The 23400-nt window shown below is 39.4% G+C and overlaps 1 protein-coding gene across 3 annotated transcripts in view; it reads left to right on the top strand.

Moving 5' to 3' along the window:
* The window catches only part of Parn (poly(A)-specific ribonuclease), a 149715-nt gene that overhangs the window by 48053 nt on the left and 78262 nt on the right, over nt 1–23400 (top strand). For all 3 annotated transcript variants that reach the window (XM_074060055.1, XM_074060053.1, XM_074060054.1), the window contains 3 exons: nt 15063–15118; nt 16364–16450; nt 19599–19673. In XM_074060055.1, coding sequence (XP_073916156.1) covers nt 15063–15118; nt 16364–16450; nt 19599–19673 — 218 coding nt within the window. The remainder of the gene's footprint in view (nt 1–15062; nt 15119–16363; nt 16451–19598; nt 19674–23400) is intronic.

Raw genomic sequence — 23400 nt, 5'->3', positions numbered from 1 at the left:
AGGCATGCAGAGAGACTTATACCACGTTGAACATCAAGAGAATACTGCTATTATGGGCAGTGTGAGAAACTAAAAGTTGCTGGTGTGAACTTAGGGGAGTACCCTAAGGGGCAGTCCCTCTGTGTGAACAGGAGCAAAGAGGCACCAGTATTGATGCCAGTAGAATCTTTTTAAAAAGACTGGAAGCTTAGGAGTTCTTAAGAAAACATTTCTTGTGCAAGCCCTGAGTTCAAAGCCAGTAACACACACACACACATACACACACAAATAAACCAAGAAAACACTTCACACTTCTTGCCTTTTGTGTGTTTGTTATTTGCTTGCCTCTTTGCCTGTTTTTTTTTTTTTTTTTTGGCGGTACTGGGGTTTGAACTCAAGGCCTCACACTTGTTAAGTGCTCTTACAACTTGAACCACTCCTGCAGCCCTGCCATTGTTTTGTTTTTTGAGACAGGGACTCAGTATGTAGCCCATGCTGGCTTAGAACTCTTGATCTTCCTGCCTCAGCCTTCCGAGTGCTGGGATTACAGGTGTGCCTCTAGAGCTTTGTGCATGCTAACTATGCACTCTGCTACTGAGCTACAACCCCAGACCCTTTCTATCAGTTTTAAAGGTCTTGCTGTGAATTTGCTTTGTGACTACGAGGAAAATGCCTGCCCTATATGCTGGTTGCATTCACGCATGTTGAGCCTCATGATGCTGTCAAGGGTCTGGGTATTGGGAGGCAACAGAGCAAAGCAGGCGGCCTCCCCTTTGTCTGCCATTTACATCTCTTTCCCCAGAAGCCCCTGGTGATGCCAGTGCCCAGGTTGGAGTGGGCAGGACAGAGGCAAATTAATAGCAGTGGCAGTTGTGGAACCCTTCTGCCTATTAGCTACTTGTCCCAAGAACTTGGTAGTTCTTGGGTAAAGAGTAACAGAAGTTTTTTTTTTTAAATATGATGTCCTTTGCCTCTCACTTTTACCAAAAGTGGATTTGGAAGCAGGTTAGGGAGTGGTGTGACTTAACCATAAACTGACTGGACGTGGACTGACTGTTACTCTGTAGTCAGAAAGAACTTTTAGTAAAAATGGAATGAATTTTTAGCCTCCCAGACAATGCAGATTTTGGAGTCAGGTGCCAAGATGACTTCCAAAAGGAAGGTCCACAGTCTAATCCTCAGAAGCTGTGAATGTCACCATCTTTGGAAAGGGGTCTTTGTAGATGTTATCAAATTAAAGACTTTGAGATAGATTGTCCTGGAATACAGATGGGCCCTAAACACCATCACAAATATTCTTATAAGACAGAGACGGAGGGAGACAGGACATAGCACCTAGAGGAGAAGAGGCCATGTGACTGGGGAGACAGGTTGGAGTGATGTGGCCACAAGTCAAGGAAAGCCAGCAGCCCCCAGAAGCTATAGACATCCTTGGAGAAAGCTTAGTTCTGCTGATGACTTGATTTGGAACTTGGGCCTCCAGAACTGTGAGAAAATAAATATGCTATTTTAAGGCACCAAGCTTTCAATAACTTGTTACCTCAGCCACAGGACACTAATATAATGCCCTACTGTGAAGGAGGCAAGCTGCTTAAATATACATCCAGAGGTTGATGGATTTCTTTCCACCTCAACAGATTACTTTTTATATCATAATGATGAACAAGGGCTTAAAGCAGCCCAAGTAAATACCACACTAGAACACAGCAGCTCAGCCCAAGGAGAGTCCCATAGTGCCCCAGGACTGGCTCGCCAAGTGGAGGATGTTGGGGGTGCACATTAAGGTTTCTTTAAAAAGCAGTTTTTTTTTCTTTTATTATTCATATGTGCATACAAGGCTTGGGTCATTTCTCCCCCCTGCCCCCAACCCCTCCCTTACCACCCACTCCGCCCCCTCCCTCTCCCCCCCAACCCCCTCAATACCCAGCAGAAACTATTTTGCCCTTATCTCTAATTTTGTTGAAGAGAGAGTATAAGCAACAATAGGAAGGAACAAGGGTTTTTGCTGGTTGAGATAAGGATAGCTATACAGGGCATTGACTCACATTAATTTCCTGTGCGTGGGTGTTACCTTCTAGGTTAATTTTTTTTTATCTAACCTTTTCTCTAGTTCCTGGTCCCCTTCTCCTATTGGCCTCAGTTGCTTTTAAGGTATCTGCTTTAGTTTCTCTGCATTAAGGGCAACAACTGCTAGCTAATTTTTTAGGTGTCTTACCTATCCTCACCCCTCCCTTGTGTGCTCTCGCTTTTATCATGTGCTCAAAGTCCAATCCCATTGTTGTGTTTGCCCTTGATCTAATGTCCACACATGAGGGAGAACATACGATTTTTGGTCTTTTGGGCCAGGCTAACCTCACTCAGAATGGTGTTCTCCAATTCCATCCATTTACCAGCGAATGATAACATTTCGTTCTTCTTCATGGCTGCATAAAATGCCATTGTGTATAGATACCACGTTTTCTTAATCCATTCGTCAGTGGTGCGGCATTTTGGCTGTTTCCATAACTTGGCTATTGTGAATAGTGCCGCAATAAACATGTGCCTCTGGAGTAACCTGTGTCACAGTCTTTTGGGTATATCCCCAAGAGTGGTATTGCTAGATCAATGTTTAGCTTTTTAAGTAGCCTCCAAATTTTTTTCCAGAGTGGTTGTACTAGTCTACATTCCCACCAACAGTGTAAGAGGGTTCCCTTTTCCCTGCATCCTCACCAACATCTGTTGTTGGTGGTGTTGCTAATGATGGCTATTCTAACAGGGGTGAGGTGGAATCTTAGCGTGGATTTAATTTGCATTTCCTTTATTGCTAGATATGGTGAGCATTTTTTCATGTGTTTTTTGGCCATTTGAATTTCTTCTTTTGAGAAAGTTCTGTTTAGTTCACTTGTCCATTTCTTTATTGGTTCATTAGTTTTGGGAGAATTTAGTTTTTTAAGTTCCCTATATATTCTGATTATCAGTCCTTTGTCTGATGTATAGCTGGCAAATATTTTCTCCCACTCTGTGGGTGTTCTCTTCAGTTTAGAGACCATTTCTTTTGATGAACAGAAGCTTTTTAGCTTTATGAGGTCCCACTTATCTATGCTATCTCTTAGCTGCTGTGCTGCTGGGGTTTCGTTGAGAAAGTTCTTGCCTATACCTACGAACTCCAGAGTATGTCCTACTCTTTCCTGTATCAACTTTAGAGTTTGTGGTCTGATATTAAGATCCTTGATCCATTTTGAGTTAATCTTGGTATAGGGTGATATACATGGATCTAGTTTCAGTTTTTTGCAGACTGCTAACCAGTTTTCCCAGCAGTTTTTGTTGAAGAGGCTGCTATTTCTCCATCGTATATTTTTAGCTCTTTTGTCAAAGACAAGTTGGTTATAGTTGTGTGGCTTCATATCCGGGTCCTCTGTTCTGTTCCACTGGTCTTCATGTCTGTTTTTGTGCCAGTACCATGCTGTTTTTATTGTTATTGCTTTGTAATATAGTTTGAAGTCAGGTATCGTGATAGCTCCAGCATTGTTCTTTTGACTGAGTATTGCCTTGGCTATTCGTGGCCTCTTGTGTTTCCATATAAATTTAACAGATTTTTCGATCTCTTTAATGAATGTCATTGGAATTTTGATGGGAATTGCATTAAACATGTAGATTACTTTTGGGAGGATCGACATTTTTACTATGTTGATTCTACCAATCCATGAGCATGGGAGATCTCTCCACTTTCTATAGTCTTCCTCAATCTCTTTCTTCAGAAGTGTATAGTTTTCCTTGTAGAGGTCTTTCACATCTTTTGTTAGGTTTACACCTAGGTATTTGATTTTTTTTGAGGCTATTGTAAATGGAATTGTTTTCATACATTCTTTTTCCGTTTGCTCATTGTTAGTGTATAGAAATGCTAATGATTTTTCTATGTTGATTTTATATCCTGCTACCTTGCTATAGCTATTGATGATGTCTAGAAGCTTCTGAGTAGAGTTTTTTGGGTCTTTAAGGTATAGGATCATGTCATCTGCAAATAGGGATATTTTGACAGTTTCTCTAGCTAGGAATTCTAGTACTATGTTGAATAGGAGTGGAGATAGTGGGCATCCTTGTCTGGTTCCTGATTTTAGAGGGAATGATTTCAGTTTTTCTCCATTAAGTATAATGCTGGCTGTAGGTTTGTCATATATAGCTTTTATAATGTTGAGGTACTTTCCTTCTATTCCTAGTTTTCTTAGAGCTTTTATCATGAAATGATGTTGGATCTTATCAAAGGCTTTTTCTGCATCTATTGAGGTGATCAAGTGGTTTTTGTCTTTGCTTCTATTAATGTGGTTTATTACATTTATTGATTTTCGTATGTTGAACCACCCCTGCATCCCTGGGATGAAGCCTACTTGGTCGTGGTGAATAATCTTTTTGATGTGTTGTTGAATTCGGTTTGCCATTATTTTGTTGAGGATTTTTGCGTCAATGTTCATTAAGGAGATTGGCCTATATTTCTCCTTTTTGGAGGTGTCTTTGCCTGGTTTTGGGATAAGTGTAATACTGGCTTCATAAAATGTGTTTGGCAGTTTTCCTTCCCTTTCTATTTAGTGGAACAGTTTAAGGAGGGTTGGTATCAGTTCTTCTTTAAAGGTCTGATAGAATTCGGCGGAGAATCCATCAGGTCCTGGACTTTTCTTTTTGGGGAGACTCTTGATTGCTGCTTCAATTTCATTTTGTGTTATAGATCTATTCAGGTGATTAATTTCCTCTTGGTTCAGTTTTGGATGATCATATGTATGTAGAAATCTGTCCATTTCTTTAAGATTTTCAAATTTATTTAAATATAGGTTCTCAAAGTAGTCTCTGATGATTTCCTGGACTTCCATGGTGTTTGTTGTTATCTCCCCTTTTGCATTCCTGATTCTACTAATTTGGGTTTTTTCTGTCCTCATTTTAGTCAGGTTTGCCAGGGGTCTATCGATCTTGCTTATTTTTTCAAAGAACCAACTTTTTGTTTCATTAATTCTTTGTATGGTTTTTTTGGTTTCTATTTCATTGATTTCAGCTCTTATTTTTATTATTTCTCTCCTTCTATTTGTTTTGTGATTTGCTTGTTCTTGTTTTTCTAGGAGTTTGAGATGTATCATGAGGTCATTGATTTGGGATCTTTTGGTCTTTTTAATATATGCACTCATGGCTATAAACTTTCCTCTCAGGACTGCCTTAGCTGTGTCCCATAGGTTCCGGTAGGTTGTGTTTTCATTTTCATTGACTTCCAGGAACTTTTTAATTTCCTCTTTTATTTCATCGATGATCCATTCTTCATTAAGTAATGAGTTATTTATTTTCCAGCTGTTTGCATGTTTTTTGTCTTTACTTTTGTTGTTGAATTCTACTTTTACTGCATTGTGATCAGATAGTATGCACGGTATAATTTCTATTTTCTTATATTTGCTGAGACTTGCTTTGTGCCCTAGGATATGATCTATTTTGGAGAAGGTTCCATGGGCTGCTGAGAAGAATGTATATTGTATAGAGGTTGGATGAAATGTTCTGTAGACATCAAGTAGGTCCATTTGATCTATTGCATATTTTAGATCTTGGATTTCTTTATTGATTTTTTGTTTGGACGACCTATCTGTTGATGACAATGGTGTGTTAAAGTCTCCCACAACCACTGTGTTGGCATTTATATATGCTTTTAGGTCTTTCAGGGTATGTTTGATGAAATTGGGTGCGTTGACATTGGGTGCATACAGGTTGATAATTATTATTTCCTTTTGGTCTATGTCTCCTTTTATTAGTATGGAATGTCCTTCTTTATCTCGTTTGATCAGTGTAGGTTTGAAGTCTACTTTGTCAGAGATAAGTTTTGCTACTCCTGCCTGTTTTCGGGGGCCATTGACTTGGTAAATCTTCTTCCAGCCTTTCATCCTAAGCCTATGCTTATTTCTGTCGGTGAGATGGGTCTCCTGTAAACAACAAATTGTTGAATCTTCCTTTTTAATCCATTTCGTCAAATGGTGCCTTTTGATGGGTGAATTAAGTCCATTAACATTAAGTGTCAGTATTGATAGGTATGTGGGGATTCCTGTCATTTAGTTGTCTTAGTTGTTTGAAGGTTTGATTGTGTGTACCTAAGTTGAGGTTACTCTCTACTGTCTTGCTTTTTCTTTTCCTGTGGTTTGGCATTGCCTGTCTTTTCATGGTTTAGTTGGGTTTCACTTTCTGTGTGCAGAATCCCTCGAAGAATCTTTTGTAGTGGTGGCTTTGTGGTCACATATTGTTTTAGTTTTTGCTTTTCATGGAAGACTTTTATTGCTCCATCTATTTTGAGTGATAGTTTTGCTGGGTAGAGTATCCTGGGGTTGAAGTTATTTTCATTCAGTTCCTGGAAGATCTCACCCCACGCTCTTCTTGCTTTTAATGTTTCTGTTGAGAAGTCTGCTGTGATTTTGATGGGTTTACCTTTGTATGTTACTTGTTTTTTCTCTCTTACAGCCTTCAATATGTTTTCCTTGGTTTCTGAACTTGTTGTTTTAATGATGATATATCGTGGGGTAGTTCTATTTTGATCTGGTCTGTTTGGTGTCCTGGAAGCCTCTTGCATCTATATGGGAATATCTTTCTCTAGATGTGGGAAATTTTCTGTTATTATTTTGTTGACTATATTACGCATTCCCTTCGCTTGCACCTCTTCTCCTTCTTCGATGCCTATGATTCTCAAGTTTGGTTTTTTGATGGAGTCGGTGAGTTCTTGCATTTTCTTTTCACAGGTCTTGAGTTGTTTAATTAATAGTTCTTCGGTTTTTCCTTTAATTGCCATTTCATCTTCAGGTTCTGAGATTCTGTCTTCTGTTTGTTCTATTCTGCTGGATTGGCCTTCCATTTTGTTTTGCAGTTCTGTTTCGTTCTTTTTTCTCAGGTTTTCCATATACTGGGTGGTTTCCTCTTTAATGTTGTCTGTTTTTGTCCTGAGTTCATTTATCCGTTTATTCATCGTGTTCTCTGTTTCACTTTGGTGTTTATACAGTGCTTCTGTGGTTTCCTTTATTTCTTCTTTTGAAAAAGCAGTTTTTTGATGAAGTCATAGAGGGGTTTACCTGATAAATCTTTCAGTAGTCAAGATTGTGAGAGGTAGAATTAAGACAGGTAATACCATCTTGAGGTAAGTACTCCTTCAGTTATTCCTAGCCTTTCCTAGGTGCTGACCAGGAGCAAGTAGACAGTAGTTATTTCTAAGACTATTTAGCATTAAATTTGTCATGCTCAAGGGCTAGCAGTTTCTCTTAAATTTAGACCAGCTATCAAATAGCTCATCTGTCGAACACCTTCCACTGCACAGAATATGTCACCTGTATTGACTATACTTTCTGACAGCAGACCTTACAGGTGATAAAAGTTTGCGTTTTAAAGCTGAGATCTGCCTTGGGCTCCCAGAGTGGCAGAGTCAGGGACAACTGACTGTCCTCACTGAGAATCCATTCTTCCTCCACAGCAGTCTCTGAATGAGACAATCCTACCGTGGACTGTGTATTTCCTTACAAGATGTTAATGTCTGTGGAAGAGTTCTTCTGATATTTTACAGGCCCCGCTGACTGTGTTATTTGTATAATGCTTAGTTTAACATTTTTATTTGATGTCATTTGATATGGTTCATTTGATGGAGACTATTCCAGTGAGCTGCTGGTTTTTGTTTTCTTTTTTTACCCTTATCTTTAGTGTTTTTTCTGTTTAAGAAAGGATGCGAGTTAGCTTTAGGACAAATGTTGGGTAATGCTCTATTTGTCAAACACCAAGTGGCGAGATTGAAAATTGTGTCCCCCACTCCAAACCTGAGTGAAATTGAAATAAGTGATGCCACAGTAAATCCCTTCTGGCCAGTGGTTACCCTTATTTTACATAGGAGCTCCAGTGAGCCAAACAAGTGAGCTTATTTAGTGAGAGGTGTCTGCACGGTTCCTACCCTGATGACAAAATTGGCTTTTTATAGCACATAAATATGTATAATGATGAGCCCTTGCACACCAGGTTCTGTGAAATGCTTTTACTACGACACCCTGAAGGAAATACAGGACCATTTGCTAGTATAGTAGATGGTAGCCTTTAGAGTTTCAATTTCCATTGAAAGGCCTGGGACTTGGGTGAGCTGCAGATTAATTCCCTGCTCAAATTGTGTTGGGATTAGATTGCATTCAACATTTCTGTTTCCCAGTCTGTAGTGGTGTGAGAGGGGTGCAGTATTACTCAGAAACCTCTTTGTTTTGGATGAGGTGAAGTGTAGTCTTGTTGGAAGCAGAAAGCAGATCAGTGAATGCAGACTTTTACCTGAGGAGCGAAATGCTGTGTTGTTGTGAGGAAGAGTAAGGAGTTGGGGGCTTGAGTTTTTTCCTTTGCTGCAGACAGAGACCAGAATAAACACTGCTCTTTATTAAGACCTGTCATAATATTAGGAGTCTTTCTAGACCATTCAGGCCTGTGTGCACATGTGCATATCTGACACCTGAGGTCTTTCATCCCTGAGCATTGCTGATTTGCTAGTTTTTCTGATGGTGACCCTGGTGTGCATAGTAAGTAAGTTTGGGAAACCCAATGCCCAGTGTTTTGCACCGTAGATATGGCATAGTTTTCGTTTGATTTGTGACCACGTGGCTCTCTTCACTGCCTGTTTTCCATTGCCTTGAAAATTCACTCTACCCAAAGCTTTTCTTCAGACAGCAACCTCATTTCTTATGTCTGGGATCTGTGCCATCACACAAAGCTTTAATTTAATCAGCCTTAGAGCATTACAAAAAAAAACCAAAAACATTGTTCTTGGGATCTTCACTTGTGTCCTGAGCTCTTGCTCAGGTGTTTGAGTGGCAATTTGGAATTGGCATCCTGTCTCTAGACCCTCCTGCTGGACTCAAGGGTTACCACTTACCTGGAGGCTTTGCAAACAGCTGAGGATCAAAGCCAGATGAGATAGGAGTTTCCAGTAGAGAGAAAGCAGGGCTGGTAGTGGACACTTTAGTTCTGAGGCCTACTTCTGCTCCCCTGGTGGCCAAGGGCAGAATTTAAAGTTTTGTTTTTGAAGTTTTGATATCTGTTTATTTGTTTGTTTATTTATTTTTGATCATGCTTGGTCAAAACCACATGCAATAAGTAAGCAAATAACAGTTACCATTGGCTGTTGGGCCTCATGTCAGTATGTACTTCCATTGTACCATGTTCTCTGCAGTGTTGGGAAGGAGCAGGTTTTTGTTTTGTTTGGTTTTGGTTTTTAAAGAGAGGTAGTCTCGCTACATTGCCCAGGTTGGCCTTGAACTCCTGGGCTTGAGTGATCCTCTTGCCTCAGTCTCTTGAGTAGGTGCCCTGCAGACTTAACTGCTTTTTAAAGTGAATGTGAGCACACCTCTCCCACTTCGTTTCTTCCTCTGCTTTCACTTGCTGTATGCTGGAAAGCCTGCTGCTTCTAAAGCAGAATGAAACATTTTCTTTCATTCCTGAATAAAATCAAATTTTTTTCATATATAGATTTGGTAATACAGAATTTTAAAAAGCTGTAATGTTGTTCAGTTCCTAGGAGTTGGGTCCCCAACAAAGTACTCCTAAGTTATTTTCAGGACTTACTTGTGTGGGTTTGTGTGTGTGTGTGTGTGTGTGTGTGTGTGTGTGTGTGTGTGTGTGTGTGCGCGCGCGCGCGTGTGTGTTTTCTTCTGTATTGAGGACTGAACTCAGAGCCTCGAGCATGCAAGCCAAGTACTTTATCTCTTGAGCCACAACCCCAGTCCTTCTTACTTTCAGTTTGTTTTTTGGATAGGATCTCTCTCTGCCAGGACCACCTTGATATTCCTGTTTCTGCCCCTCTAATTGCTGGGATTATAGCATGCACCAGCAAGCCTAGCTTGTTTTTGATGTAGGGTCTTGCTAACTTTTGTTGGGGCTGTCTTGAGCCACAATCCTTTTGTCTCTACCTCCTGTGTAGCTGGCATTACAGACATGTACCACCATGCCTGGCTTGTGTGCATTTTGGAATATCACATTTACCTTTTTTTTTTTTCCTTTGTGTGTAGCTACATAGAATGAGTTAATACTGGCACTGTTTTGCAATCTTTTTTATATTCACTGAATAATTAGGAAATGGCTCAGATAAGCATAGTTCAAGGCAAACTATTGTGTCACCAACGAATAACCTTTTATCTTAGAGCACTCTTTTTTTGGTGGAGGTACTAGGGTTTGGATTCAGGGCCTCACGCTTACCTGGCAGGCTATATCACTAGAGCCACATTCCTTGCCCATGTTTGGTTTAGTTCATTTTTTTAGGTTCTCTTTTTATCCAGAGCTGACTTTGGACTGCAGTCTTGCTACCTAGGCTTTCTGCATAGCTGAGTATGGCTGGCTTATTTGTCAAGATGGGGTCTTGCCAAGTTTTTGCCCTGGTGACCTCGAACTGTGATCCTCCCTAGCTCCACATTCTGAGGAGCTGGGATTACAGGTATATACCACCATATTCAGCCCTGCATCATTCCTTATAGCAGCCTGATGTGTTGTGTGGTTGTCAGAATCTATGTGTGCAGCTTGGTGGAGTTGGAGAATTTCAATAGGGGTCACAGCTGTTTAATTCTCTGTCTTGTGTGTGGTAGAAATGTTTGCCAGAGTTCTGTGCAGCATTGGTAGCTAAACCTTAGTTTGTGGCCAGTTCACAGGCTCAACTTTTACCAGTTAGTTTTGAGTAATCTTTTTTATTTTTTAACTGTTTAAAAATAAGAATGAAGTTGGGTGTGGTGGTACACATTTATGATTCCTTAGCACTGGGGAGGCTGAGTAAGCAGGATTGTGAATTTGAGGCCAGCCTGGACTACACAATGAGACCTTATTTGTGACAACAGCAATAACAAAAATGTGAGGGTGACAGTTGTCAGCAGTAATTTTCTCCAATTTATCTCTTGCAGAGAAACTAGTTGCTTGCCACAATGTGACCTGCAGGTTCAGGGAGTGGGAAAAGCCTTGTGTTATTGCTTCCTGAATTTTGAGGTAGTATTTGGCATTCGTTTGAATAGTCTTGTGGTTTTCTAAGTCAGAATTATTTAATACAGCAAATCATTAAGCCTGTTTGTTTTTGGACAAGTCAGCACAAGTCATTCTCCTGCTTATTAGGGAATCATCTTTTGTGGCAACTAACATCACAACATTGAACACAGTTCTCCCAAACACAGTGATGCTCAATCCAGAGTCTGGAGTTAGCAGCCCTTGGATGGGGCCTGGGCATGTGCGTCTGCAAAAGTTCTCAGGCACTGCTGCTATTGCTGCTGCTGGGGAAACACATTTTGATGCGAGCTCAAGGCTCTGTGCTCCTGAGAAGTTTTTATATCTAAAATGAAATTCTCCAGTGACTAAGGAGGCTTCCTAAGTAGTGCGGGACACAGTGTCCTACTGCCCTGGTTACCAAAGAGTTTGGAAAGTTGCTTTTTGTGAGTGCCATTCAGTATATGGGTAACAGAGGTAAGTTGGCTCTTTGGACATAAAGATATCATGTAGCATATGAAGAAGGTGAGCTACAGTTACCCAGCATGCTGAGCAAGACACCGGGAGTATTCTGTCCTTTACCTTGAATCTTTCTAGATTTGTTTGAAAACCACCATAACCAGCATCAGCAGTAGTATGCTCTTAGAACATTAAAAACCAACAAATCTCACAGAGGTTAACATTTGTTTTAGAGCATCTGGAATATGAACTTGAGTTGCATGGTTTCTTAGGATAGAATTCATCTATAAAATGGGTCACTGCATCACAGGGGAGTGTTTCGTCTTTGGTAGAGTTACTGTCAATCCTTTAGAGATTAGTTGGGAAAGAAATACTTTGGAAAGGTAGCAAGACTTCTGCACACAGTCTTGATTGTCTCAGCCACATTACAGCCATGTCAGATCTTCACAAAAACAGAAATACTGTTTCATGAGAATGTTGGTTCTAGTGTCTTTTTGATACCTGAAGATAAAAGGCTTTCTGGGGAAGATTGTTCTTCAGACAGTTCACCGTAAAGGAGCATCTTTCATGTGTTTGTCACAGCCTTTCTGCCTGCCTAGTGCATCTCTTCCTGTGTTAAGATGAAAACCGTTGCTAGCCAATCCATGTGCGAAGAAGTACTTTATCAAGTCATTCCAGGGAGACAGTGCAGGCCCTTTGGCAGCCGTTTGGATGAGGCATGCACACACAGGAGTGTTTTAATTTCCCTTCAGAAGGGCAAGGCTGGTACCAGTGTGAGGACTTGTAAACACCATGTCGTGAGGAGGTGGGAGGCTCTGGGAAAGTGTACTTTGGTTCGGTGCTGCAGACACTCAGCCACAACTTTAGAGCCACTTTCACAATTGCATGGCGTGCAGTCTGCCAAGTTACACACACGGCCAGCTTCCCTGTTGTCCCAGGCTCTGGGGCTGTTCAGTCTCTGAAGCGCACACATGAAGGTGGAGGCATGGGGGACGAGTGGGGCATGCTATTAATAATTCATTTGAAAGGGATTTCTATTTAAAGTGTAGAAAAGCAAATTCGGTAAGGTGAGATTAAGTAGACGTTTGAAAAGATGTTTTGGATATTTTACCTGAGAATTTTTCCTTATTTTAATCAGAGATAATATTTGAAATTCAGATGAAATATCACAGGACAAATAGGTTATATGTTACTTGACAAAAGATACCTTTCAGGGCTGGAGGTTGACTCAAGTGTAGAGCATACTGTTGAAATTGATTCTGACTATTTGTGTATTTAACATGATAACAGCAAACATCTTATTGAGTCACCTTTTTTCTTCTCTTGAAATAAGGGTAAAAATTTAAAATTATTTTTATGATGCTTGAAATGTCTTGTTAACTTTTTTGTGGTGTTGGTGATTGAACTCAGGGCCTCACACATGCTAGGCAAATGCTCTACCACTGAGCCTTTGGTCCCAGCCCTCCATTACCTTTTTAAATTTTTTTCATTTATTTGTTTTGTGTTTTTGAGATAGAGTCTTGTTATTACAGGCTAGTCTTGAACTCAAGATCCTACTACCTCCATCTCCTAAGTGCTAGGATTACAGTCACCACACTTGGTTTCATTAGCGTTCAAGTGTTTTGTTTTGTTTTTTTTTTTAAGAAAAGTTACTTGGTATTTAGAATTTGGGGACTGTTTCTAAATTTACTAAATGGAGAATTGAAAATTATATGAAGCATAAGCATGTTGGGTCTCCTAACCTAGAAATAACTTTCCCAGTTCTGGTTGGCAGTTATACAGATGGCTGCCCTTGTCACTGAGAACCTACTTGCTGGGTACTTTGAGTATCCTACTGTTTTCTGTCATATATGTACTATTGATTAAACTGGTAAAATAACTTACAAAAGCTGAGTCATACACTTTAGCCTAAATTAGTGAACTAAAAATAAATTTGGTTTCTTAGCCATAGGATTTGGTTTATTAAATTGTACACCATCCAAGTTCTCAACTCCCTGACTACCATGTCTTGGTTTTTCTGATATGAACAGAACAGTGTTGTTCACAGTGATGGTTCCATTTGTAAACTAGATCAGACCCTGCTTGACTTTTCAATGCCTGCTAATAATGTGCCTTAATTGCAGGTCAGTGGAGCCAAACTAATTGCTTGTTGGGCACTTGACTTGCCTTTTAAATTCTATGTATAAAGTAGTCTGTACCAGAAGTACACAATGCATTGTTATCCAACTAAAACTCATTAAAATCATCTTACAACAGAATACCTGATATTTTGTCCATAATTTTGCCAATAAAAGAACGTTGAGTGACATTACAGAGAGTTTTAATTAACAAGTACATACATTTTAGAAGATAATCATAAAATGACTCCTGTGGTTTAGATTAGTGATAAAGTTTCCTTACTAAGGATTATGTTGCTTTGTGTTTTTAGAATGCTTGAAGTGACAGTAATGGTGTGTGCTTTTGAGACAGATTTATTTTACACTGCAGTTTACCCATGGAGATTAGCATTCATCCGGTGATTTTGCATTTCATTAAAAAAAAATCAGTGCCCTTATTTACAACTTACAAACACCATTCACGAGGGTTACCTTTTCATTTGTAGGAACAAATTCATAAGTTGGTAAGATGGTTAATATTTGTTTTGCAGTTTTTCTGGAATAACTAACAAGGCAGCTCTGCATAGGTCTTTCAACTTTCTCATAATTTCACTTATTTATTTGGTATTTATTGAGTAACTACTCAGTGCCAGGAATAGCTGTAGGTGTTTGGAGATACCACACTTTATTTTTTTTCTATTTGTGATAAATGTTTAGCCCTAGAAAAATCTCTGAAATGAATTTAAAGAGCTCTAAAAATTATTTTAGAACTACAGTAATATAGTAAGGAGTCTCTGCTAAAAAATTTAATAGCCGCCTTTTGGATTGTTTCGTTGTTTTGGACTCTCACTACATAGCCCAGCTGGCCTTGAACTTTGATTCTTCTGTGATAGCCTCCTAAGTGCTAAGATTACAGGTGTGTGCCACTGTGTCTCTTTCTCTGTTGATTTTGTTTTAAAAGAAATTAGTCCATTACCTTTTTCTTCTTCTCTTCCTCCTTCCTTCTCCCCCTTCTCCTTCTTCTTTCTTCTTCTTCTTCTTCTTCTTCTTCCTTTTCAGCAGACATTTTAATTAAGAAATCCTATAAATCAGGCCACAACAGTTTCAGACACTTCGTTGCAAAATGCATGGTCAATAGGTAAATCTGAAGGATGAACAAGCCATTGAATGTTTAAAAAATTGGTTTAGCTACCTTAAAGTTGGGGGGAGGCACCTCATTACAGCACCATCAAGTTTCACAAGAGTAAAGTCAGTGATTTCCCCTCCTGTGGAGTCACATTTTTTAAAAAGGTTTCAGTGACAAAGAGTTGGAGGGTGAGGAGCTACAGAGTCTCAGGCCCATGGCTCCAGAGGCCATAACAGAGAAGAGTCTAGGGCTTTCATCCAACTCCACAGACACCAGAAAGAAGGAAAGACAGTTGGGAGGATAGCAGATTGTGTATGACTGTTTCTGAGAAAGCTGGTGGCATGGCCAAGAGTGGCCTTGCAAGAGGAGGAGTTCTAGAAAGAACACTGTAAAGAAAAAGCGAATAACTCTCCCCATACCTCTTTTTCTTCTTTTTGTAGGTTATTTCTTATGAGGGTCATGGATATCCCCTATCTAAACTTAGAAGGACCAGACTGTAAGTAAATTTTTATTTTCTCATTGCATCTGCACAGTTCAGTGTGTGGTCTGAAAGGGATAATGGAAGAAACACTATAAAAGATAGAGATTTTTCACTTAAAAATGGGCAGTGATTTTGTGGTTGATATGAACAGTATGCCTAAGTTAATAGAACCCCTGGGCTTTCCTCAGTCATCTCTCTACTTGCACTTTCCAGTTTATATATGGGTTGAACCTTGAAAAGCTGTGTCTTCATTATTTCATTTTCTAATTTCACTGTTTACTATGAATATTTATAACAGACTTTAACATATGCTCTCTGTGGCAGTAACTTGTTAAAATTTATCTTTTCCAATTACTTGAGTATGCATATATTCAAATTTTGTGAGTGTTTGTTTTTTTCATTACAGACCTTGAAAGGGCGGGGTATAGCTCTGATAGAGTTCATGGTTAACATGCATGAGGCCCTGGGCTCCATCCCGAGCACAAATACACAAACCCTTGAAAGATCAATGTGTTTGGGGCATGATTACGTCTTCTTTCTTCAGCCTCTCTGCTCTATTCCATTGTCCTTTTTCTGGCCTTGTTTTATTTGTCTTCAGCTTGTGATTAGCTTGTAGAAACCAGTGATAATAATCATTGCCATGATAGTTTTGGGGTTTTTTGGTGGTTCTGGAGTTTAAACTCATGGTCTCACACTTGCTGGCAGGTGTTTACCACTTGAGCCACTCCACCAACCCTGTAATGTTGTCTTGTGTTCCTTCTTAGCCTGTTGTTCTGTAATCTAAATATCACCATTCTCAATTCATCACCAAGAATGGACACCATGGTTAGGTCTCTTGCTTACTGTTGCACAGTTAAGTGGTGGGTCCTGGATTAGAACACAAGATTGTGATTCAGGAAAGCCTCTTCTTACAGTTAGTCCATTTAATTTGTACAGTGCACTATTATTTAAAAAACTAAATAAGCAAGCAGGTAGATTAAAAGAAGGCCAAATGTTTAGTGAAACTTCTTAAACAGTAGCAGGGTTTTTCCTTTAAGTAGTTTGCACAGGAACCTCATGAGAAGCTGTGTTTCTGTGTAGCATTGCTGGGGATCAAGTCATTCAGGGCTCTGTGAAATGTCACAGCCTGAAGTCTTGGTTGTGATGGTAGAGTCCTCCTAATCCTAATAATACTCCCAGGAGTTGTTAGATAATCAAGAGGCATTCATAACAGTTCCACAAGCTACAGTGGGCTTAGTCCATCTCATGTTTGTCTTGTAGTGCAACCTAAACGTGATCACGTTCTCCATGTGACATTCCCTAAAGAATGGAAAACCAGTGACCTTTACCAGCTTTTCAGTGCCTTCGGTAAGTAAAACACAAGTGCAGATGGATGTTTTAGGGTTTGAGCGTTCTTTTGGTTTAGGCGGTCAGATGTAGATAGACAGTTTTAGCTTGGACATAAAAGAATGCAAGTATGCAAGCTTTAATCTCACTTACAGGATTTTTTTCTGTACTAGTATCTTCTGAGGAGCTTTTAATAACACTCCCCAGTAGAGTTCTATGAGTTCATGAAAGTAAGACACCATTGCTATCACTGCCTTTACTGCTGACCAAGGAAAACCAGCCTAAGCTGAGGGCAAGTAATTTTTCTTTTCTTTTTTTTTCTTGAATTTGCTTGATTTTTTTTTTTTTTTAATGGCACTGGGGTTTGAACTCAGGGCCTTCAGGCTTGCTAGGCAGACACTCTACCACATGAGCCACTCCTTCAGCCCAAGGGCAAGTAATTTTAAGATTAAACTCAGAATGTTTGTTTCATAAGGGCAAGCATTGTGTACTTGAGATTAAATAATTAAAGCGACAAACACTGCTGTCTGAGCAGACCAAGATAAAAACCTATGTACGAAGCATATTTTATCAGGTCACAGGATTGTGTTAATTTGAGCAGGCTTCTGAGGAGGGTTTGTAAAGGTCATTCTGATTGCAAGCCTGACCAGTACCTCTTTATTTGAACAAATGAAGTATTTAAGCTGTTTATTCTCTTTGGAAATTGTTGGATAAAGTAGAGGTAGCAAAATGGCCAGAGATAAAACTGTTTAGTAAATGTTCAAGAATCTCCTCAAGTAACTTAATATGCAGCCATTAATACTCAATATTTGAAGAGTATTAAAAGATGGTAAGGTGTTTATATTTTAATGGGAGTAAAAAAGTAGACATAAAGTAGGATTCTTGTATAACTAACACTTAAAAAAAAATTTAGAGAAATCAGACCAAAAAGAAGAAAGTACTTGTTACCACTGAGTATTTTAGATAGGATCTTTTTTCTTCATCTGTATTTTTCTGTGTTTTCTAAAATAAGCATGCATTACCTTTTGTTAGTTAAAGAAAAAAAGTTTACACACTCTATTTTTAGAAATGTATGTAAAAACAGGTATATTTCTGGAAAGTTATCCTGATCTTTGCAGATGGTTTAGATAACCCCAAAACCCTAGTTCTGCTTTTTCGTTTAACTATAGATATGCAACTGCAGTTGAATTTCAAGGCTCATTTTTTTTTTTTTTTTTTGGTGGGAGGGTAGTATTTTGGCTTGAACTTAGGGCCTCACACTTTCTGGGCAGGTACTCTACCACTTGAGCCACTCTGCCAGGTCTTTATTGTGTTGAGTATTTTCAAGATAGGGTCTCTCAACTACTTGCCCAGGCTGGCTTCAAACTGCGACCTTTCTTATCTCTGCCTCTGAGTAGCTAGGGTTACAGATGTGAGCCACTGGCATCTGACTAAAGGCTCATTTCTTCAGGAAGCTTTTGTTGTTTGTCATCTTCTTAAATTCTTATTCCTATCTAGTCAAATTTTAATTGGCTGAGTTAATTAAAATGCTCTGAGTAGAATTTTTTCAGTTTTTTTAATTTAAAAAATTAAAATTAAATTAAAAAATTTTTTTTAATTTAAAAAATATATTAGCTGTGTGATTCTTTGTATGTTTCCTCATTGGAGATAATAATAATAATAATAATAATAATACCTGTTTGGTGTGTCACTAGGATCAGATGAATTAGTCCTTAGAAAGAATTTAGACAGTATGCTACTCAGTAGAAGTTAGCTATCATTGTTTATCTCTATGGCAGCTGACATGCAATGGGTGGAAAGGTAACCACATCGTAGTAAGTGACATTCAAGATTGAGAGAGTCAATATATTGCCTTACTATGAACTGGAAGTGAGAGTATTTTGTTTTTCCTTTATGGTAAAACAAAGCAGTGCTTAAAAATTCCTGGCCTTTGGAAATTTTAGTGAAAGTGAAAACCTTTTTTTGTCACTAAATTCCAGTAATATTTACCCATTTTGAAAAGCCCAGTCCTGTGTTTTTTTGAGAGTGGTCACAGAGTCATGAGGTCTCTACTTTTCCTTTCCATTGTCTCCAACTTCTTACCCTGTTCTTGTTCTCTCTTCACCTCTGTAAGGTCCTCCATTCCATGCTGTGCACACTCAGCCTGTTGGGAGTATTTGTTTGACTGTAGAGCCTTTTGCTCCTGTCTGTCTTCCCCTCCATCAGTCTGTTTTGGTTTTTTCTCTCAGCCTCTTTATTTTCCTTGTCATTCATTTTGCAGTGTATTTTCTTTACCTGGTCTGGATTTCAATATTGAATTTTTCTTACAACTTGTGATGTTTCTGACTCATTTCCGTATTCTGTATTCTTAATTTTCAAGTTGTGTCTGTGTGTGAGTCCATTTTCTCTGGCTAATAACACAATATGTAGACTGGGTGAGCCAAAATACAAAAGGAGTATTTTGTCTCCTGGTTCTGGAGGTGCAAGGTCAGGAGCCTGTGTCTGGTGAGAGCCTTCTTGCTGGCAGAGTCTCAAGGCAGCACAGGGGATCACAGGCTGGAGACAGGGAGTACACATGTGTCTTCTGGTCTCTCTCACTTTTCTTATAGTGCCATCAGGATGCCATCATGGGGGCTCCATTCTAATGGCTTTATCTTATTCTGATCACTTCCTATAGGCCCCACCTCTCAACACCACTGTCCAATTATATCTCCAGCTTCTTAATACCTCATAATAGAGATTAAATTTCAGTATGAGTTGTGGGATTCCCAACAAACTGTGTTCAAACCACAGCAGTCTCTGAAAAGAAATAGTTGTATTTTTGAACATATGTGGTTTCTGAGTTTCATTAGTGTTCTTAACAGGTAGAAAGCCTCCAACCCTAGTGTAAGATTATACTGAATAATTATATGGCCTAGGGTTTAATCTGGAAAGATTTTTCTTTTATTTATTTATTTTAATTTCTAGTAGCTTCTTACTTTCCCTGATTTGTTTTTTCTCTTCAAATGTGACAGAAATAACTGCTGTGGTAGCTTTAAGTTTTTTGCAGGTTAACTGTCATGCTGAGATTTGATCAGGCTTTAATCCAGCACCTCACTTCTCCTCAGACTGGGGTCTATACTGAAATAGGTCAGCTTGACAAAGCAAATCTTTCTAATGGCCAATGTTCACTTTCGATTCCAACTGACAGGTAACATTCAGATATCCTGGATTGATGACACATCGGCCTTTGTCTCTCTTAGCCAGCCTCAACTCGTACAAATTGGTAAGTGTCTTGGACATCCATTTTGTGTTAAATAAAGTGGGAGCTCACCCTCACCTTAAAAGCTCTGGTTTCAGTTAGCTGATTGGCATTACTACCTGGTTGTTTTTTGATCTTGTCTGTAAAATAAAGGAAATAATTAGTAGGTATCATGTATAGATGAGAAAATGAGGTACACTTTTGGATTCCACTTCATTCCTTTCCCATTATGCTTGTTTTTTTTTTTTTTTTTTTTGGCAGTACTGGGGTTTGAAGTCAGGGCTTTGAACTTGCAAGGCAGACACGCTCCCACTGGACCCACACCCTCAGTCCCCACTGTGATACAAATTGAAAATTTATTTGAGAATTAGATAATAAATCGAGGGAACTGGGTGGGACACCAAATAGTGATGCCTACGTCAGCCTGCTTATCTCTTTACTTTTGCCATTCATTCTTAAATATTTGTGATTTATTCACTCCTTTAAACTTGTATCAGGTACTTGTTTTACAAGCAAACTGAGTGATACTTATTAACTGTTAAAATAACATTCTAAACAAATGAAACACTGCATTCCTTGTACCCTAAATAATTTTGACATTACACATCAGTAAACATTCTGTTTTCTTAAGATGAAAAGTTATTGAAAAATATGTATTGTTAAGCCACATATTTAAATAGATTCCAAGTACCAGATGACTGGTGCTTAAAAATTTTAAAGGTATGAAATTTTAAGTGATGTGTCTGTTTTCTGCTGTAATTGCTGAGTAAGTATATATGAAGACTTCTACAAACATACAAAATCAGATCAGAATATTTTGGTGTTTAACTTTAATTATTTGGTCATCTCAGGAATACAGGCTGTTTTAGAAGTAAAATCTTAGGCTCTGGAATCATGCTGTCTTGTCACCTGTAGGTGTCATTCAGCCTTGATAAGCTGCTTATCTCTGTATAGTGAGGATAAAAGTATGGATGTGTTAGGGTTGTGTGAGCTTTACATTGAAATTGTGTGTCTAAGTTTGGCATAGCTTCGAGCTTTCATTATGGTTATTTAATAGCAGACTTGAACATAAATGTATTTCGGGGTACCTGACATCAACAGATGGTATTGGATGCAGGTTATAATGATGTTACTTGTTGAATATTTTAAGGTTTTGCTTAGATACATTTCTGTGATCCATTCCCCCACACCCTCTAGACAGATGACTTTAGAGAGAATCCAAAGGACTCAGTTTGTTAGAGAGCTAAAGGTAACTTCAAGTGGGGGGCAGGGACTTGGAGGCAAACTTGTAGTGAGGCTTCGGTGAGGCTGAAAGAAGCCTGAATTAGAACAGCTCTGCAGTCTGCCTCCTGGGCTCAGGGTCCACAGTCTACCTGCCTTGTTGGTCACATCCCGGCCATGTAGTGGGAAGGAAGGAGATGCACAGGCTTTGAAGTCAGACCAACATGGGTCTGACTTCTCTCCTTGCTGGCCATGCCTTCTTGAGCCCATGCTAGACGCAGGTACACATCTGTGAGAGGGAAGGGATTGTAGTTACTTTGCAGGATGGTGTGAGGATAAAATGAAATCTTGAGATTCAGTTCCCAGCAGAGAGCCTGGCACTCACCATCAGTGCCTGATGTATGGTAGGCACTGGTGAAAATAGATGCTTGGCCTCCTTCTGTGAAGTGTAAACATGAGGCTATGTTAAAAGCGCTTTGAAATCTATCAATATAATGTTTTTTGAGAAGACAAGTATCATTCCTTATTTATGTGTATGGGATGTCATAGTTCCTTTTCATGTTCTCTTTGTACCATATTTGATGTAAAATAATGATTGGCTCCCTTACAATTGGAAGCTTCTTCAAATAGTAATATTTTTTTGGTGGTGCTGTGGTTTGAACCTCAGTGCCTCAAGCCTACCTGCTAGATGGGTGCTCTGTCACTTGAGCCACATTCTCAGCCCTTTTTATTTTAATTATTTTTTGAAGGGTCTCACATTTTTTTTTGCCTGGGCTGGCCCTGGACCATGATCCTCCTGTTTATGCCTCTGGAACACTGAGATGTCAGGCATGTACTACCATGCTCAGCTTATTGGATGAGATGGGGAGTGTCACTTTTTACCCTGGCTGGCCTCAAACCTCAGTGCTCCCAATCTCTACCTCTTGAGTAGCTGGGATTACCCAGCTAAGCAGTAACTTCTAAGATGAGTATTTTATTCAGTGCTACCTGATATCAGAGAGCTACATGTCATATTGTATTTGATTGCTTGGTTGTATTGCCTCTGGGAGGGAAGTATTGGGTTTATCTTATTTAGTATTGAATGCTCTGTGCCTAGGAAACCCTGAGGCTTGAGTAAATAAGTGTGTGTTTGAATGACTAATATGGGAAATAGGTGAAGATGAAATGATAACCTACTTTTTCCCTCCCAGATGAAGAAGTAGATGAACGTTGACTTTGTTTTTTGGATGTCCTGGGGATTGAATCCAGGGTCTCTCTCACACATGCCAGGCAAGCAAGCACTGTTACTGAGCCTCACCCCCAACCCTTTTTAAAATTTTATTCTGACACAAGATTTTGCCAAGTTGCCCAGGTTTGTCTTGACCTCTTGATCTTTCTGCTTCAGCTGCCCAAGTAGCTGAGATTATAGTTGTGTACTACCACACCAAGCAGCTGTTACTTTTGATAATTTGCAGCCTTGCTATTAAAGCTTGATTTCCCACTGTAGTCTTTTTTTCTTGCATGAGCCAACTCTTCATAAAGTACCTGGCAACTTGAACATGCTGTACCTCTAACCATAGTTTTATTTCCTGTGTTTTCTCTTATCCCTCCCCTTCCCTTCCTTCTTGCCTTTCCTTCCCTTCTCTCTTTCCTCCCCTTTCTTTCCGTCCCAACCTTCTTTTTCCTCCCCTCCCCTCTCCTTTCCTCCCCTCCCCTCCCCTTCCCTTTCTTTTTTTTCTGTTTTTGTGGTGCTGGGGATTCATAATTTCTTTGACCAGGACATCTTTCCGTCACCCATTCCCTCCCTGCAGAACTGGGCCACACCCTACTTCTTGCCTCATCTCTTTGTAAATTTTTGTGTGTATGGTGCTGGGAATGGAGCCCAGGGCTTCACACATGCTAGGCAAATGCTTTCCTATTGAGTTACATCCCAGCCCTAAATGTCACTTTTTCCAGGTGTTTTTTATGGCTGCCTTGCAGGGAATGAGACCCAGTTCCCTCTGTTTACATAGCATCCCTTACACCTTGTCTCGATGTTTTCATGGGGAGTGTGCACACTTTTTGGGAAGGGGTACCAGATCACTTGTTCATCGTTGTGTGTACTGTGCTTCGAGGGTCAGTGTCTGACATCACTAAGTAAGTGCTCAGAATTACTGACCTGAATAAATGACATCGTGGTGTTGTGATAGAAGTGCCTTTCTGCCCTGGATGGATTAGTCTGATGTCTCTGGACTTTTTTTCCTCTGATTTCTAAAATTTTGCAGATGTTTCATTGAAAGACAAAATGAGATTCATTTTTTAAAGTGGTGATTTTAATGATGAGAGAGACCAGGGTACGTAGTGTGCTGCAAATCCTATTAATGTTATCACAGACAGATTACCTAGTCATTTCAGTGGAAACAGAGGGCCTGTTAGATCAATAATGCAACACTGCAGAAATCATTAAATGCCTATTTATATAGTAACTTTAATGGCTTTTTTGGCTCTGAGACAAACTGTTTTATATTCAAGGAGTTCCTTTTTAATTGACATCTGTCTTTTTCTTTTGATG

The sequence above is a fragment of the Castor canadensis genome, chromosome 17 (genome assembly GCF_047511655.1).
Source record: "Castor canadensis chromosome 17, mCasCan1.hap1v2, whole genome shotgun sequence".
NCBI classification, from domain to species: domain Eukaryota; kingdom Metazoa; phylum Chordata; class Mammalia; order Rodentia; family Castoridae; genus Castor; species Castor canadensis.
The sequence above is the reverse complement of the archived record's forward strand: the minus strand, read 5'-3'. Positions and strand labels throughout refer to the sequence as shown.